This window comes from Eucyclogobius newberryi, unplaced genomic scaffold (assembly GCF_026437365.1).
Source record: "Eucyclogobius newberryi isolate DKJ021-1_F unplaced genomic scaffold, fEucNew1.0.hap1 SCAF_3, whole genome shotgun sequence".
Lineage (NCBI taxonomy): Eukaryota > Metazoa > Chordata > Actinopteri > Gobiiformes > Gobiidae > Eucyclogobius > Eucyclogobius newberryi.
The window spans coordinates 28,337,033-28,355,428 of NW_027315945.1; the positions used below are offsets into that span (position 1 = coordinate 28,337,033).

Below are 18,396 nucleotides of genomic sequence, written 5' to 3' on the forward strand. Positions count from 1 at the left end.
CTTGGGCAGTGGAAGGGGAGGGGCTGAGCTGTCAACCAATCACCACCTGGTGGCGAGTTGGAGCCACTGGCAGAGGAAGCCAGACAGACTTGGCAGGCCAAACACCTGGAGAACACGGACTCCAGTGCAGTTCGGGACCGTCCAGGTTAATTGCAGATTGGCTGTTACACCAACATTGTGGAGATTCATGTGGTTTTGTTTCAGGACTCGTCTAATGACCTGAAAACTACCAGACCGCTTCTGTGTCAGGCAAAGATAGACTTTAGAGCTCGGAGGTGAGCTGCTGCTCCTCCACGTGGTGAGGAGCCAGCTGAGGGCATCTGACATGCTGAAGGGACTATGTCTCTCAGCTGACCTGGGAACACCTTTGAATCATCCCGAAAGAGCTTGTGGAAGTGTCTGGGGTGAGGGGAGTCTGGGCCTCGTAGCACTGACTGCTACCTGCGACACGTCCCAGAGAAGCTGATGAAGATGCAAGGATGGATGAACAACTTGTTCTGAGGTAGTGGTGGATCAAGCAAAGCGCTTATTCCAAAAGCCACGTGTCCAAGACAAGATTTACAACTAGCCCTTGTGTTCAAATGATGTTTTAAATATAAAAAGTCAGTAAAAAGCTTAAGCAACAGTCTCTTCAGTCTGTGTTTTGACTACACCTCCATGGTTTGTGAGATCCATTAATGCAAGCCTTTTATTTTGCTCTCCATCTTGGTCTTTTACTTCAGACTCTTCATCGTGCTGCTCCGAGCTGCTGGACTCCAGGTCGGGATAAATAACCAGGAAACAGGCTGTGAGAAAGCCCAGAAAAGAGCCCCCAGAGGCCATTACAGGAATGACACGCACAGAGCCCACAGCTTCGACCACAGCACTCAGCGCAGACGCAACCAGGATCTGACTGATGTAGACCTAAACAAACAGCAGAGGGGTTAAAGAAAGTTGTTTTTGAATATGTGAACATTTTGAATATTCAATGTGCACAATGTAATTTCCATGGAGTTGCTATTGTTTCATAAAAACACATGTAATTGAACAAAATGCAATACATTAAAAAAATCATTAAAAGTAAAATAAGACTGACATCATAAAGGTACAAAGGTAATAATCCATATTTGTGCACTCTTGTTTTGTGCGCATTGTGGATGTATTGCTAAAATTCAAATATGACATAATTATTGTTATTTGGATGAACAAAATATGTATCATTGCAGTATCTTTCATCATCAATATCAATCAAAACTATTGTTATATGGGTCAGGGTATTTTGAGTTTAAATGCAGCCACTTACTTGGCAACTTAAAATGGCACAGTCAATTCCAAAGCCCCTTCTAGTGTTGGCCGGACTGTGGTAAATGTACTGAAGAAAGACAAAAATTAGTCAGTGAAATGAGGAAGAACTCGATGCATTTCAGTACTTACTTCTTTGAGTTCATGATACTGCCCCAGTAAGGCATAGGGACAATAGGAGATACTCATGGAGATCACACCCATAGTACTAATCATCACCATGGCAACATAAACATTAGGGAAGATGGCCATCACTGCCGTTCCTGTAGTCGGAGAAAGTGAGGACGTTTTGAGAATCCATTCAACAGGTTTTTTATTACGGTAATTAAGTTGAGAAAGAAAGAGTGCCAACAATGTAGACAATCTTAATACTCAGGTCAAAATGATCAAGGTACTTCTGAAGGATTGCTGGAAAAGAGGGAACATGTTAGTGAGGCAACTGCATTTATTGTATTTACAACTAAGGCACAAAGACACGATTTCCATAAGACGAGACACGAGATTGGGTCCACGATAACGAGATGAGATTTATGTATACCATTTTGGCCTTGCAATTTTGTATTTATTTAATACTTTTATATTTTGGCTGTCATTACTGCTTTTTTAACCATGGTTCTCAGCGTTAACCCCTTTTCTGTCCATGTAAAATGTAAAAACATGGAATATAAATCTCAGATGATCATTTGTGGTACATTTCTATTCTTGTTCCAAGCAAGATATGTGTACACATTTATAATTCATTTTAAAGTCCAATCACTTTTTGTACAATACTTGAACCTGAAACAAGACATGGACAGGCACATTTTAGCCCAATATAGCAAAAATATAAAACTATAAAATATAAAGTATACATATTGATATTTCATGTCAACATTTTTACCTGAACACATTGCAGAGGTACCAGCATATACGACCAACCCCCAGCAACCCATCTGAACGTCTCTGAGATAATTCTGTTGCTCTGTGGAATTGGCCGGAGCCTGAAAACAAAGTACACTTAAATCATTAATTTCTAAGCAAACATATACGTCTTTATTGACTTTTTTGTTTTGGAAAGCACTGTTCATACCATTTATTTGTGAGAGTACTTACTACGGGGTCTCCCTGAAAGATTACTTGTCCCATAAAGTCTGTAAAGAACACAGCTTGGGCAATATAAGCAAACCATGTGAGCAGGTGACAAATACACAGCCTCCACAGCGGCGTTGGCATCTAAAAACACACAACAGAAGCGTCAAAGAACAGCAACGTTACTGTAGACTACTTTAAACGCAGATACTGGTTCTAGCAGTGACATGTGGTCTGGACAATCAAGGCAAGCAGTGATTGACCCCTAAAATCTAGAGCACACATTTGTTTTATGAATTGGTCTTATTTAATCCATAATAGCACTTTTCTCAGGTGTGGCGGTGTTTGCCCTTCACGTGGTAGACCGGGGTTTGAAATCCACCCTTGCCTATTAGTTTTTGTTTTCACTTTTGTGTAATCCACTAAATATTGATGAGCAGCCCAAGTCTGTTTGCCCATCCACCGCACTTTACTGGGTTCTATCCATTTTAACAGTCTGCAATAACAGTCAACTAGTCAAACGATTATTTCCACTGTACATTGAGACATTTTAAATACATTTTATGTGATAGACCTCAATCACTACATGTTAAGTGTAATATGGATAGAAAAAAAAAATTGTTTTATGGTTTTAGATTGTCCAGAAGGTGATTGTAGGCACAAGTAAGAGCATAAACACAATGACAAAGATTGTGGAGCAAACAGAAACATTATTTGTGTTCTCGTTTCTCAGTCTGCCCTTCTCCCACAGTCTTTGCCCTCCGCTCCTCTGCTAACCTAACCTTGTAGTACCTTGAGCATGGACAGCCACAGCAGGCGCAAAGACGTGGCATCCTCAGCCTCGGACACACTGCTGGAGCTGTCTGAAGACAGGCTGCTCACTGACAACTTCCTGTCTTTCTCCTCCGCTTCTTTCTGGAGCTCGGTGAGGTCGCTCAGACTGCGGGACGTGGTGATTCGCCGAGGACTTGAAGGCATCGTGGTGTTTCTTTTCAACCTGTATCGTTGTGATCCCACGCGTCCATAGTAGGAAAATGTGAAAGAAGGCTAGAGAGAATAACAACATTTTCACTGTAGTCGTAAAAATACAGTGCTGCTTCAGAAATTCTGCAAAACAAAAATGTTACCTGTCTGTAGAAGGTGGGTCTTCGCGCTCGAAAGTGACTTTTTCGGATGTGGGGTGGTGAAAAACCATTACTGGCATATTTCACTTCTTTTTGCTGCAATCGATGAATAAAATGTTATTACCACAATATAATGATGCTCATTAACCCTAACCCATTTTTTTCTATGAACAAACTGCGGCTGAGTTAGGCAAGATATCAAACTGTAGGTGAATGTGGTTTTAAAGATAATATCTTTGCACAATTTGAATATCTGAATGTCTGACATTGAAATAATATCGTCTGAATATTGTTATCAGGAAACTCCAAAAAATATTGAGTTATTCATCTATGTCAATATCTGTAGCTGATACTGTCATCTTACGTGGAACTTTTTCTTTTACTGCAATAAAAACATACACAAGTTGCTTGTTGTATAATATTTCCCACCCTTTATCGGGTGCCATAGAAGGACATTTACAATCTTATTTATCTCACTTCTCACTGGTCAATGTGTGTTTTTGTTTTGTGCTGTATATTTACTGTTATATTAAAGAGTATTCCAGAACCTACCAGTGGTTTAACGTCCTTTGAGACAGCGTGAAGTTGCCCGCTGCAGGCCGATCCATTTTTGGAATCATTTGGCAAAACTTCATTGTTACAGTTTATTGGATTTTCAGAAACGTGAAGTGGAGAGATGTCATTATTCCCATTAACTGGCTTAAAAACCTCTTCTAGGTCTTCTCGTACTTCTGGCAAAAGGTCCACCTCAGCCAAGAAGTGCTGATTGTCTGGATGGAGATCAGGGTCCATCTCAATTGTAGAATCAGGCATCGCTAAAACTGAATCGCTTTTACTCCTCGCTCTGTCAAATAAGGTCACATCCTCTCTAAGTGGCTGTCGTCTTGGGTGGAATCCTCCTCTGCAATGACATCAAGTTCGGGTACAGCGTGCTCTACAGGTCTGAGGCATGGCTGTGAGGTAGAATCAGCATTTTGTGTGACTAAAAACTGCTGGGGAGAGAAGGGCTGCTCTGGAATACTGAACAAGTGCAGTGTGACCGATACTATAAAGACTAAGCTCGAGAACAAGAAGAGAACCTGGTCCTGTGCCTTAAAAGTTTGACCAAGAGCAGTTCCTGTCCAGTCCAGACCTCCCAACATGTAGCCTACCGCTCCACCTAAACCTGGGTAGACCGAAACAGAACAGACAATATTATGTGGAATGTTTAGGGCTGTCGTCAACAAAAAGACTTCTTGGTTGACTAAAGACCGGCACGTTTGTTGACTGAAAGTGTGTGTGGCATAACACTAGAAAACTGTAAAAGCGATTAAAGCTGGGGATTTACACACTGTGAAAGGAGGAGTACGTGTTTGAATCTGTCCAACTAGTTCCTCCATTGTTAATATCCACATAGGCACATGCAAAGTTTAATAAAAATCATTTTTCAGATGGTGACGTGAAAGCGGGGAGGTCCACCAAAACGGAGCCAATCAGAGCACTGATATAGTCTCTTATTTGCGGTTCGACGAGAAATAAAATACTTATTATTATTAGATGCCGAAGATGCCGACAACGTGCACCAGGCTAATATTTATCACAAAGTCCTGCTATTACAACATACTCTTTGGGAGTGTAAAAAAAGTGTACAAAAGTCAGGAAACAACAAGCTCATGCAAAAACAATTATTATTACTCTAAAGTTGAACTAGTAAACAGCATCTTCTTATGTAAAAGGCTCCCAAATCTCCAACTAACTCAGTCCATGCCTTGACCTTTCTGCTGCGTTCCACGAAAAACATTAAAATACCAATAAAAAAAAAAGTTAAAACACGAATGATCAATCGATTAATCCACTAAATGACTAAAGATGTCCAGCCACAGACATGTTAAATATATACTTGTTATTTCCAACCAACAATATATTGCTTTAATTTACTTTTTTCTTGCTTTTTGTGGTCATGTCAGGATGTATAAATACTCTAATATGCATTTTTTGTAACCCTGAATTACCACCCACACCTCCCAACCATCCCTTTACCATCTGCCTTTTTGTCAAACGAGAATTAAGACAAGAATTAAGAAATAAGTATATGCCATGAACTTACCGGCAGAAAAAGCATGAATGTTTAGGGCCATATCTTGCTCCTCTGTATCTGCCACATCCAGAAGGTAAGCTCTGATTGGTCCGTCAGCAGCATCAGCACTGAAGTCCAGCACTATGACCCCTAAGACGGTCAGGACTATTCCAATGGGCTGGCTGCCTGCAGTGTCCCCCACAGAGACCTGAAAGATGAGGCAAATGATAGACGGATCAATAATGTATCTGTACTACAATAACACGTGAGCTGTAGACGGTTGAATAACTTTTATGACTCATTATAGACACAAATTAAGTACTAAAGTATGTATTGTTATTATTATATAGCTTGTGTTTTTTTGGGAGGAAAGGATGATCTTCCTTTAGAGTTACTGCATCAGTCGTATTAATTAGTTTTTATATGATCATTTATCTGCTATATGTTTTCTTCAGGAACAAATCACACTTCAAAATATATAATTGTGACAGGCCAAAGTATACATGACTATGCAGTGTTATATTTACCTATCAATGCTCCGTTTAAGAAGAGAGCCAGTCCCAGCAGCACCCCCACACACAGGGCCAGTATGAAGGGTCTCCTGCGGCCCCATCGCAGCGTGCAGCGGTCACTGGAGGAGCCGATCAGGGGCGTGAAGAAGAGCCCCAGGACAGGACTGAGGAACCAGGTCAGACTGTAGTACTGTTCAGGCAGACCTGCACAGAGGAGCGAAGCCACTTCATGACATACACTTCTTCTAGATGCAACAAAGACCCTTACACATTTAAACAAAAACATCCTAAATTACAGAAAAGTGAAGTGAGAGAATTTTACTGTCGAAACTAATATCAACCTCAGAGTATCACAAAATATGAAAAATCAAGATGGTTTGGCAAAAGAAAAAACACTGAGATACATGAAAGTGACATCAGATCCTGGTTTAAACACGTTTATTAATAGTTTTACATTGTGTATTTAGAAAATTATGAAAGATACGTAAAAAAATGTATGAAGGCAAAGTCTTGATTTGTAAATGTTATTGTACAAATACTATTGTTTAATTTTATCTATAAATATCACATAATTTACCACAAATTATGAAGCTTAAATGCAAAATTGAGGGTAGAAACTTTTATATTCTCTATTTTTTGTAATAGAGAAGCAGACTGACTGAGATTTACAACCTGGAAATTTAGATCTGATGTTATTGCTATAGTCTACACATTTTTGCTCAAGTTTTTGAACATTCTGTCTGATAATATATCTTTAAATATTTCAATAGAATTGTAAGGGGTCTATACCGGTAATCTGTAGATTTCCTCAAAGAAAGGACAAATAAGTGTTTGGAGTGACAGAAACACACAATAGAAAGATGACCTCTAACAACTGTACCAGTCGCAGGAAATGGTGAATTGTGAAACTTCCCCTCGATGTCCTGTGCATGCAGCCAGCCTTGCAATTTAAAACTGGAAAGACTAAGCATGAAAAGCATGGTCCTTAACCAACCAGCAGAGCATTTGTGTGAGAGGCGGGGACTATGTCTAGAACCAGAGCCTGTTGGGACCTTACTGTATATGGCAGTGAGAAGGCCTTGTAAATTTTAAATCCGACAGATGCCTCTGTGACAGGGCTGGTTCTCACGGGAAAATATGAAGCATGTTACCCTGGCAACAACTACCTGTACTGCTCTCCCACTCTCACACAAAAATAAATATTTGTGTCCATGATAATGTGGTGATGTTATATTAATGGGGTTTTGAATAAGAGGACATTCACTGACAATGTAATCAAAACACAATACATTTAGATCTGTAGACTGTATTGAGGCATGAAGGAATGTGCTGTGCTAGACATTCTTGTCATGCCTGAAGAGAAGAAATGCTTTTGTTCTGTTTGTGCTTTGGTGGCAAACTTGACATAAAGCTGCAGTGCCCCGGGGTTACTACCACGGCAGCACAGTGAGGGCATTGAGCGTGCCAGTGCTGACATCACAGTCAACTTACACTGAGGCTCGCTTTCATGTCATAAAAAAGTAAGTTCAAGGACCAAACTTAAAGAAATATTTAGGTTCTATAGAGCAAAATGTGTGCGAACAAAAACATTCTAAATTCCAGAATGGAGGCAAAGTGCAGCCTTCAGTCTTCCCCCCTTCTGCATTTTTGATTCTAATGACATGGTTATAAAGGGTCTATATAGACAGTCCTTTTCATTATAGGGTTATAAAGGGTCTATAGTGACATTCCTTTTCATTATATGGTTAAAAAGGGTCTATATTAGTGCAATTACTGTCGTGATTCATGTGCAATTACTGTGCAATTACTGTGCAATTCATGTGCAATTCATGTGCAATTACTGTCGTGATCACATGCAATGGTATTTATTTATTTATTTTATCTTTATTATTTTCCCCCTCCATCCCTTGTTGGGAAATGAGAGGTTTTGTCTATAGGAGTTTTTGTTTATAAGAGATCTTCTATTGAGAGTGTTTTTCAAACTTCCTATAAGTAATCTGTTCTTTTCCTCTGTATCTACCATACATGGGGAAATTTCATTGTTGCAACGCAGGTAGATACAGAATCTACCTGCGTTGCAACAATGAAATTTCCCCATGTGTGGACAATAAAGGATTATCTTATCTTATCTTATATTGACAATCCTTTTCATTATAGGGTTATAAAGGGTCTATATTGACAATCATTTTCATTATAGGGTTATAAAGGGTCTATATTGACAATCCTTTTCATTATAGGGTTATAAAGGGTCTATATTGACAATCATTTTCATTATAGGGTTATAAAGGGTCTATATTGACAATCATTTTCATTATAGGGTTATAAAGGGTCTATATTGACAATCCTTTTCATTATAGGGTTATAAAGGGTCTATATTGACAATCATTTTCATTATAGGGTTATAAAGGGTCTATATTGACAATCCTTTTCATTATAGGGTTATAAAGGGTCTATATTGACAGTCCTTTCCATTATAGGGTTAATAAGGGTCTATATTGACACTCCTTTTCATTATAGGGTTATAAAGGGTCTATATTGACACTCCTTTTCATCATGTAATCAATAGAGTGTCGTGCAGTCTTTTGGTTCAGCTGTATTCTTTCGTGGCCCTTCGCATGTCCTTACCAATTCGCAACAGGACTGGAGTCACAAGGGCCGTTTCCATGGCGTAGCAAAACTCTCGTCCAAACATGACTGCCCCGTTCATGACCCAGCGGTGTCCTGGGACGGGCGCTCGCCTCTGCACCTCCACCTCTTCATCCTCTCCACCTTCTGTGGTCAATTCGAGCTCTCTCCTTTTATCCACGGCGTCCATCTCTGCAGCCGCTTCACCCAGTTCCGTCTTATCAAAGAGTATTTTACAGTATTTGTTCAATTTACGTCTTTGGTTGTTGTAGAAAAAATATATTATAAAGTCATTTGCTTCATTGCTCTCTGAATTGTCCGATACACCCAGTATTTGGTTAAAAAGTGTATATTTATTTTGCGTAAAAGTAGCATCCGCTTAACTTCGGCGATCAACAAAAAATGATATCTTTTCTGCAGCAGAAAATCCCATGCGTGAGGAAGAAACATGGAGCAGCTTTGAAGAGAACCGCAGTCCAAATGCAGTAGCCATCAGCGGCGCGGTGGCAGCATGATTTCTGTTTTATTTTATTTTGAGTAGCAGAGGTTAATGATACATGCGGTCTGTGCTTGTCCTGTCATGCACTGGCGAGTTTACAGGAATTCAGTTTTGGGGTTTGTGCAGCATAGAGTTAAAGCTTGTGGAAATAAGTAAACCTGGGGAAAGATAAAAGGCAGAATGTAAATAACAAATGACAAACAATACCAGACAACATGAAAAGTATCACTCTTTATCAGTAATATGACTCAAGTAAAAGTAAAATGTAGATGTCCTGGAAGTAACTCAAGAGGGAAAAAGTGTTTTGGGGAAAATATTCACAGTCTGGACGTACCATTTGATTTATAATTTGAAGTTAATGTAAGTGGAAGGACAAAACACTAAACAAATGCACAAAATCTGGTATTTTCAAAGGATAGATCACAAAAATGAGGAAAAACTACGTAATACGAAGCGGTGCCATAAACACGTTCAAATCATTTAACATTTTCAACATGAAGCTTTTGTCACTGTGGGAAGAGGGAATACAATGTGTACATAACTGTTACACTGTCAAATATATTAGAACCCATCTCTGTTTACACATAAAATGACTAAACATTGTAATTGTTAAGGTCAAATTCCGGTGTTCCCAAGTGCCTTTGTGACTGCATTCCATAACTAGTACAAATACCATGCACCAAATAAGGATGCCATCCAAAAAATGCTATTACAAATGATTCTTTCTGCTTCTTGAACGTTCATACACAAGTAACTGCGCTGTTACAAAGAACGTTTCGATTAAACAGAGGCCATAAATAAAGGTGTTGCTCATATTGCGATAGTAAACAGACTTAGTGTCAGCAGAATGTAAGTTTGGGCAACACTGCAACCAACTGTTACTCACGCACAACGTTAAAGAAAGTGAGTTGCATAACCAGCGTCAACACCACCTTTGCTCCACAGATCCACCCAAAAAGCGTTTAAAGCAACAGAAACTGGCCACAAAAACACCGTTGCAACGATTAGCGCGTTACTACAGCAACGCAATTGGATCAACTCACAATTCAGATCAACCTAAACCTTCCTTAGATCCTTAATGCGTCTCTTTTAAAGTTTAAAGACTCGACCGAGTTTGTCCATCGCGTCCCAGAGAGCGCCGTGGCAGTGCGTGAGTTAATATTTAAACCCGAATTGCGCATCTTCCACAGGTTCATAACGCAATATCCATGCGCCAAAACAAGTGTGCGCCTGCAAAACACGTCTGTGTAAAGTGCGGACAGGAATGCAGCTGGGGGCGCCGCGACCCTGCCTGAACACGCCAAGGTAAACGTTAAATCAGCTACACTTTTAACACTAACTAACTAATATCGCGTACGAGCCACGCAATAAACTCCATGTTGTGTGGCACCGGTGGATAATTAACCGTTCATAGATATCTGACGGTTATTGCCAATACTGAAAACATATTTGCATACAGTCGGACGTATGTGTTTTGTTAATTTTAGCATAATAAGCTAGTAACAAGTGGCAGCTAGCTAATATTAGCACGTTGCACCAGGAAAGGTGCTGAACGGCAAGTCGGACGGGTTAAACTTACCTGGAATACACGCGCTTTACAGTAGAATTAACCTCTGCTCTGCCATTATTCTTCTGTCAGCGCGATACTCAAGAAAGAGGCGAAGCTGAAGCCTTCTGAAAGCTTTATGACAGCTAACAAACTGAGCATCGGCCCCTAATCGCATCACTTTCATTGGTTTCCACAGCAACAAAACGACACCACGTGACTCAGTCTGTCCAATCACGACTTGTTCACTTACTACTATCTAACTATACTTCCCACAAGCAAAGCCCAACAAAAAGGCAAATATTTCATAAACTAGCATTGTATACGTTGCAATTAATTAAAACAATAATTTACTATGTATTATTAGTTACATGATCAGGTAACATTTTATAGAAACTACACTTAATAGTTTAATAAAGTAATAACGAACAAATACTTAAGAATAACTTTTATTATTATTATCTTTACTATGCAGTACAAACACACTTACAAATGCTTTTAGTTATTGTTGGGAAGCTGAGGAATGAGGACAAAGGTCGTTATGCCACTTAGTACTAAGTTACCAAAAGTTCCCACCATAACTTTGGTGACACAGTGTAGTGCAGTTAATTTATATCTTTTTGGCAGTACAGTACAGTACAATACAGCCATAGGTATATTTGAAAGGGAAACATGTGTAACCCAATAGAGACCAGATCAAAGGAGCTTATTAACATATTTTGGTAATTCATATAGTCACTTTGTTAAAACGTCCTTTTTGGTTGAAGCGCTACTGCAGTGATGTTTTCTTCATGTTGTCTTCCTCAGTGGAATCTTCTTCATGGTGATGAAGAAGATTCCGTTATTAGTGACAGGGTTAGCTGTCCTTCCTGAGGCTTTGGAACTCTGCTGCATGCTGACAATATCACCACTCGTCACCTCCGGCTCTACGCGGCGGAAGAAATGCCTCACTGTGGCCTAAAGAAACAACAAACAAGAACATTAAGTAACACTATATAGGCTTATTAAAGCATGAACAAAAACTTACTTCATAGTGAACAAATAGTTTGTTAAGAATGATTCAGGCTTAGTAACTACAGTACTTAACTAAGACCCTAACACCTAACGCTTAACCCCAACACCTAACCTCAACCTTAATTATGTAGTTACTAAGCCTGAATCATGTTTAATAATCTATTAGTTCATTATGAATTAAGATTTGGTTCATGCTTCTGCAAATGAAGGTGTAGTTATTGTAAAGTTCAATTCAATTCAATTTATTTTTGTAACGCCCAAAATCACAACAGCAGTTGTCTCGGCGGGCAGCATTGAAAAGCGAATATACAATATTCATAGAGACTTGGCAATGTCCCAGGATCCCCTGTTCTTAGACCCTCCTTCTCGGCCAGGAAAAACTACAAAACCTCCTGGGGAAAAGTAGAAATCTGGAGGAGTTCCACATTGTCCTTAGATGGACAGACGGATGCGAGATAGACAGTGGAGCTGGAGCCACTCAGGAAGAGAACCAGTTCTTCCAGGCAGATGAAGAACCATTTAAACATTAGTCATATAGGACGTAGCTGAGTAAAACTGGGTACTATTACATCAGAATAGTATTTCTCAATTAACTCAATTTCACACTGTGAAAATGCCAGGCCTACAAGTACTGATTCATTATTAGCTTGGATACAATTTATATTTTAGTATTCATGTTTTCAGGCAGAGAAACCTAAACTAAACTAGGCATACAAATGCCAATATTTCCAAACAAACAACAAACATCTGTTAATCATCTCACACTGTCAAAATATCACTTTCACTTAAACCTAGTGCAAAGAATAGCGCAATTAAGAGAACTGATATTACTCGAGTATACATAAAAAACTAGTCCTTTACTTTATGACCATATCTCTGGGTGTAATTAAACAGCTATTACTGATCATCTGTTGTTACCTGAAAATTGTTTGTGACGAAGCAGTAAACCACAGGATCCATGCAGCTGTTCAGACTGCTGAGGGTAACTGTCAGGTGGTAAACAATGGCATGATGAGGCATGTCCGGGTAGAAATACACAATAACCTGGTCAAATACATAAGAAATGTTTGTAGGGTTAAAGCTGATAGAGAAAACACAAGACGTTAGCCAAGTTATAGGTCAGATCTGTGGAGAAGCAAGTCTGCACAGTCTGGGCAGTAAAAAAAGCATAATCATAATATATAAGGAGTTAGATTAATCCAGGCAAATTGATAACATCTCCATGGAGACAAGCGGGTGGCTAACACCGCCAACCAAAAAATTACACAGTGCACCTTTAAATCTACTATTTGAATCTCAAATTAGTATTGAAAAGAGAAAAACAATCATATTATACCTGTCGGATGTGGAAAGGTGTGAAGCAAACTGTAAAAATAATCAGGACAGTGCTCAACAGTTGGACAGCTCTTCTCCTTCTTTCTCTGTAAAAACAATGGTGAAAACAATATGCAATAAGCTGTGGCAGTAGTTGAAGTAGTAGAAGTAGTAGAAGTACCAGCAGTAGTAGTTTAGTAGTCCTAGTCATAGTAGTGGCATCGCAACTGTTTTGATTCTATTTTCTCACCTGCTCTGTTGCATGAGGCGTCTGTCAGCCAGAGCCCACATGATGCGCACTGTGAACGCCACAATGATGAGGAGGGGCAGAAAGAACTCGGTGATGGTGAGGAACAGGAGCCTGGAGATGCAGCCTGTTTGCTGGAAGGCCGTGGAGAGGAGCGAGTAGGTGACTACGATCGCAAACAGCCAAACCGAAGCACACACACATTTGGCCACACTAGAATTTCTCCACTTCCGAGATGCTTCAACCTAGAATGAATGAATAAATCAATCAATCAATAAGTCATATAACACAGGTAGATAGGTAGACAAAAATGTATAGTGTAGAGCCTGGGGCACCTGAGGGTAGAAAAGTGGAATTCAATAGTATTTAACATCCTTAAAATAATGTTTCTGTGGGATTATTTTTGCATGAATAGCATTAAAACAAGAAATAATAATAGTAATGAATGGCACAATACAGATTTCTAATTTCTAATTGAGAAACACAGTAGTCTATACAACATATAGCGCACTCAGAGTGTATTCAAGACAAAAAAAACTTGGAAACCAGGGCTGTACGCAGAACTTTAAAAAACACCCTCCCATAATATATTTCCACTTGCAGCAGGTGAGCCTACTCTTTTGAATTTTGTAAGATGATAATTCTCAGTATGACATGGCCTACATTATGCTTAGATCTCTCATTAAGACACTGGCCATGTGTCTGTCATGCTTCTAGATCTACAAACACCTTAATAAAAAAATGATCCAATTCCACTATTTTCTAGACCAACTTAGACTAAAAAAAATACAGAGGTCCGTACTTTTTGGACATACAACTGCATACACATATAGAAACCCCTGTAGTAGTTTAGGGCCGAAGGAAAATGAGCTTAAGTTACATCTGTTGTGACAGATGGTCAGGGGAAAATTACATTACATTATCGACATTTGTATATATTGTCAAGGTGGTTGAAGTGTCTTGCTCAAGGACACAGCGGCAGACAGGTGTACACTGGTTGAAGTCGGCGAACCCTGAATAAACACGTATACATTTGGACTTCCGAAGGTGTACTGAGGTCTCACTTGAACAATGGCCAGGTATCTGTCCACACAAATGCAGGTCAGGAACAGTATGCTGCAGTACATGTTGACGAAGTAGCTGAAGATGTGGAGGTAGGAGCAGGTGACACAGCGCCCCCTGCTGTAGTACAGGAGGATGCGCGTGGGCAGAGAGAGGTTGACCAGCAGATCTGTCACTGCCAGGTTTATGGTGTAGATGACGGAACTGGTCCTTTGTTTCGTGCGGAAACAGAACACGTACAGAGCCACAGAGTTGAGGATCAGTCCTGCCTGAAATATTAAAAGATAGAGTCATATTATTATATTATGATTATTACAAATCCAGGAGCAAATTGGTCAAAAAATAGTCTTTACCAAAAATATGATGGAGTTAATGACCATCAGGGCGATCCACAGACCATAGAAGTCACTGTAGAGGCCCTCGTCTAAATGGGCCAGTCTCTGAAGATATGGCCCCAAGTCACTCTGGTTGGATGTTTCGGGGCTTGTGGGTAATGCAGTGCTGTTCACAATCCAGGAGTCAGTGCTGTTAGACGTCATCCTCACACTTCATTGTGGTAACATTGAAGAAAATGATTGTAGACAACTGCGAAGAAGATAAATATATAATCTGTTGTTGGTTTTGTTGCGTACAATTTATTTGGAAATATATGTTTATTTAATCATTGTATGTGTATTTGTTCTGGGTGTTTATGTTCTGTTTGATCGCATAAGTAAAACAAACAATGTTATGGGCTTTCAGGTTCCTCGGGTTTAAGACAGGTTATATGTTACAAATATTAGGCTGCATGAAGTATTCAGCAATAAAAATAGCTTCAAAAGTAAATATTATTCATTCATTTTTGACAACTTAATCACCAAAAGTACTCATATTTGTTGATTAAAACCATTCGGGTTTATGCATTACTGCTAGAAGTTTTTTTTAATTCTCACTGAAAACTACTTATGGTAAGTAAAATCGTTTGGTATCTGTACTTAAATGTGCAAAATCTATCTTAATTCTTATAGGAAGTTTGAAAAACACTTTCAGTAGAAGATCTCCTATAAATAAAAACTCCCATAGACAAATAAATAATTACATAAATACCATTGCATGTGATCACGACAGTAATTGCACATGAATATGTGTCACGACAGCACATGGATTGCACATATTTAGTGATAATTTAACTTTTCATTAATCTTTGCTCCTGTGTCTTGTGTTCATTTACTGAAATAGCAAAATACTTCTTCCACCATTGCCCTACAATAGTTATGGCAAGTAAGTACATTTATAACTTCATTACAACTAGTTACTAAGCCTCTAAGTTTGGTAGCCCAAAATGAACAAGAGAAAGTAAGTTTATATCATTTCGACAACAGGTCCTGGTCTGACGTGTGTATATCATCTATACAACTCCCTGAAGTCATTTAGTATTTAACTGTGCCTGCCTTGAGCCTCCCTTCATCCCTGTAATATTGTTCTGTGCTGCTCCCGTCTCCAAAGGCTTCTCCAACTGCGACAAAACACTCACTCATGAAAAATACCATCGCCTCCAACTAATGACAATGAATAAAATGAGTAATGAGCGAGAATAGTTCTTCAGCCACACCACATTAAGATTACACGAGGAAAATAATTGTCTCTACGTGCACTTACATCCCCTGATATTATTCAACTTGCAGTATAGAAGCCAGTTCATCATCATTAGCCACACTAACAAGTGATGTGTGGAGCGAGCGGGGGAAATCTTGTGTTTAACTAATTCTTCTGTGGCACGTGACACATTCTTCTGGATGAAAGTGAAAAATATGGTTATGTAAATAAGTGAGATAGTGCAGAATGCTGTGTTCTTTTTAATTAAATGACTTCATAAACTCCCAGAACACATCAGAGCTTATTGAAAACACATTAAGGGTGATTACAGTCTTGTGCATTAGCTGATATAGTTGCAGTTTGATGAATTGGGCATCAAAGACTGCGGTGGTTCAGTGTCTGTAAAGTGGTCCGTGGAGGAGGAAGTCATTTCACAAATAATGTCATAGAAATATATACAGGCAGCATGGGATTCTTCTGTGACTGTGAGTGACCTCGGCCGAGTCTGGGCATGACAGAGAAAATTATGTCCGAAAAGGCATTGATTTCCAAAATGACACTTGCTTATACAGATAATGTTCATTAAAAAGCCATGAGGTTGTTCTTATTTCCACTGTTAAATTCAAACTTGTAATTGGACTGAAAAGTAAAGTACTTACTCACTGCATTGGCTGAGTTTTTAGCTTGTTCTTTGAGACATTTTGCCAAAAGGTTTTGTGTTCAAGTATCGGCTTTGAGCAAACAAAAAAGATGACAAGAAAAAAATGCCTAGAGTAACTTCTGTGGAACAAAAAAAAATGTCCAAATTATGACTGCCACTTTTTTTTTTTAACTCAAAAACTAATGTTTTAATGTCATTTTTTCCATCCTGTCTGTACTTTTACTTAAGTAACACAATTGAGTACTTCCTCCACCACAGTGTGTATACAGTCTATGGAAAATAAGAGTATGTTTTTATTCATCCTTGATTTATATTCACAAAGTTTATCTTTGTTTACAGAAGCAACAATGAGTGCGAATAAGATAAGCAGAGCAAAGAACACAAAGCATTTTCTACCAGCATCATCATCACCCTTCTTTCATCATACTATCCACTTTTTAAATACACGTACCTTGAATCCTGGAGTAATGCAGTAATCCTATGTTGGATTTTTCAAGTTCATCTGCTCTATCTTCTCTGCAACACAATCTTCTGCAAATCATTCTGAAAATCACTTAAAATTGCATCCTCTTTGAGATACTTAGTCCATGATTCCATTCAGTCTTTGATTCTCTCTCATTTCTTCCTCTTTCCCTCAGTGGTTTCCCTCCCTCTTACTCTAAATCTCTAAGTCAGGTTTCACAGGAAGTTAGGATTCTGCTGTTACTTGCATGAACATTTCCATTGTGTTCTATTAACCTTGTGTAAGCTTGTTAAGTCCACCACCTACTCCAGCCCAAGGTACAAGTAAGATCTGTGGGGAGGCTCCCCGACTCTTCTAAACCACCTTCCAATACCTTTATTGTTTTTCTGTTTGTCTCTTCTATGTAAAATGTCTTTGGGTATCTTGAGAAGTGCTATACAATTATCTTGTATTATTAGGGTTGCAAAGGGGTGGAAAATTCAAGGAAAATGTTCGATCATTTCCTGGACATTTTCCTATGGGAATTTTCGTTCAAGAATTTGAAATATACATATTTCAAATTCCTGGGGAAAAAAAAAAAAAATATATATATATATATATATATATATATATATATATATTTATATATATATATATATATATATATATATATTTTTTTAACCCAAACTCCACTCAAACAATTAAAACAATTTGTATGCACTCCCAAAAATAAGGTCCTATATGTAAAATCATCATAAAAGATAATACATAACCTTACGAAAAAGGATTTCTCTAGTGTTTTGAACTATGTCACGTCTGAGATTTAATTACTTCACTCCTCCTTTTGTTTGTGATCTCAAAGACATAATCATGTGTGCTCAGATGTGACTGATCTTCATTAGTTTGAGAATGTTTGAAAGAGCAGCACCAGAGACTCAGATATGACACGTGACATAAACAATTAGAACAAGTCTTGTCCCCTTAAATGCTACATTATTTAGCCTGGATCAAGGATGTATTAGGCCTGGATGCCTAAAACTTCCCTTCCTCATCAAGCCCTAGTGGTCACATATGCATTCAAAATATATAAAGCAAACAAATGCAAAATGAATAGCACATAGCTGCATAATCACCCAAATAGACCTGCAACTCTTGGGGGCAGTGAGTGAATGTAGTTTAGAAAGAAAAGCCCCAGTTTGTATCTCTAACTCCATCCATTTCACACAATGAGACAGGTGCGTCTGCCGCTTCCTGTCGAGCACACGTCATCGCTCAGAGCCTGTCAGTGTTTCTGGAAAAGTCAGGAATAACGGATGTAACATGAAGGATCGCATGTGGATGAGCTGAGAGCGAGAAGCAGCTCTGGGACA

The 18,396-nt window shown here is 38.9% G+C and overlaps 1 protein-coding gene and 1 pseudogene across 1 annotated transcript; both read right to left on the reverse strand.

Moving 5' to 3' along the window:
* Nucleotides 1-324: 324 nt before the first annotated feature.
* LOC140374554 (solute carrier family 45 member 4-like) lies at nt 325-10,287 on the reverse strand (annotated as a pseudogene).
* Nucleotides 10,288-11,500: 1,213 nt separating this feature from the next.
* Nucleotides 11,501-17,088, reverse strand: gpr20 (G protein-coupled receptor 20). The gene is made up of 7 exons (XM_072461492.1): nt 17,036-17,088; nt 14,702-14,894; nt 14,351-14,617; nt 13,290-13,531; nt 13,062-13,146; nt 12,644-12,769; nt 11,501-11,668 (listed from the first exon to the last, which is right to left on the reverse strand). Exons 2-7 carry the CDS (start codon nt 14,885-14,887, stop codon nt 11,501-11,503), a joined length of 1,074 nt encoding a protein of 357 aa, XP_072317593.1. The 5' UTR covers nt 14,888-14,894; nt 17,036-17,088.
* Nucleotides 17,089-18,396: the final 1,308 nt, after the last annotated feature.

What these genes read in the sequence shown, in the direction of transcription:
- gpr20 (XM_072461492.1), bottom strand. Translation starts at nt 14,887, where the DNA reads ATGACGTCTAACAGCACTGACTCCTGGATTGTGAACAGCACTGCATTA. An exon ending in GATACCTGGCCATTGTTCAA is followed by an intron (nt 13,532 to 14,350) that starts GTGAGACCTCAG and finishes CATTCATTCTAG; the next exon opens with GTTGAAGCATCTCGGAAGTG. An exon ending in TCGTCACAAACAATTTTCAG is followed by an intron (nt 11,669 to 12,643) that starts GTAACAACAGAT and finishes TTGTTTCTTTAG; the next exon opens with GCCACAGTGAGGCATTTCTT.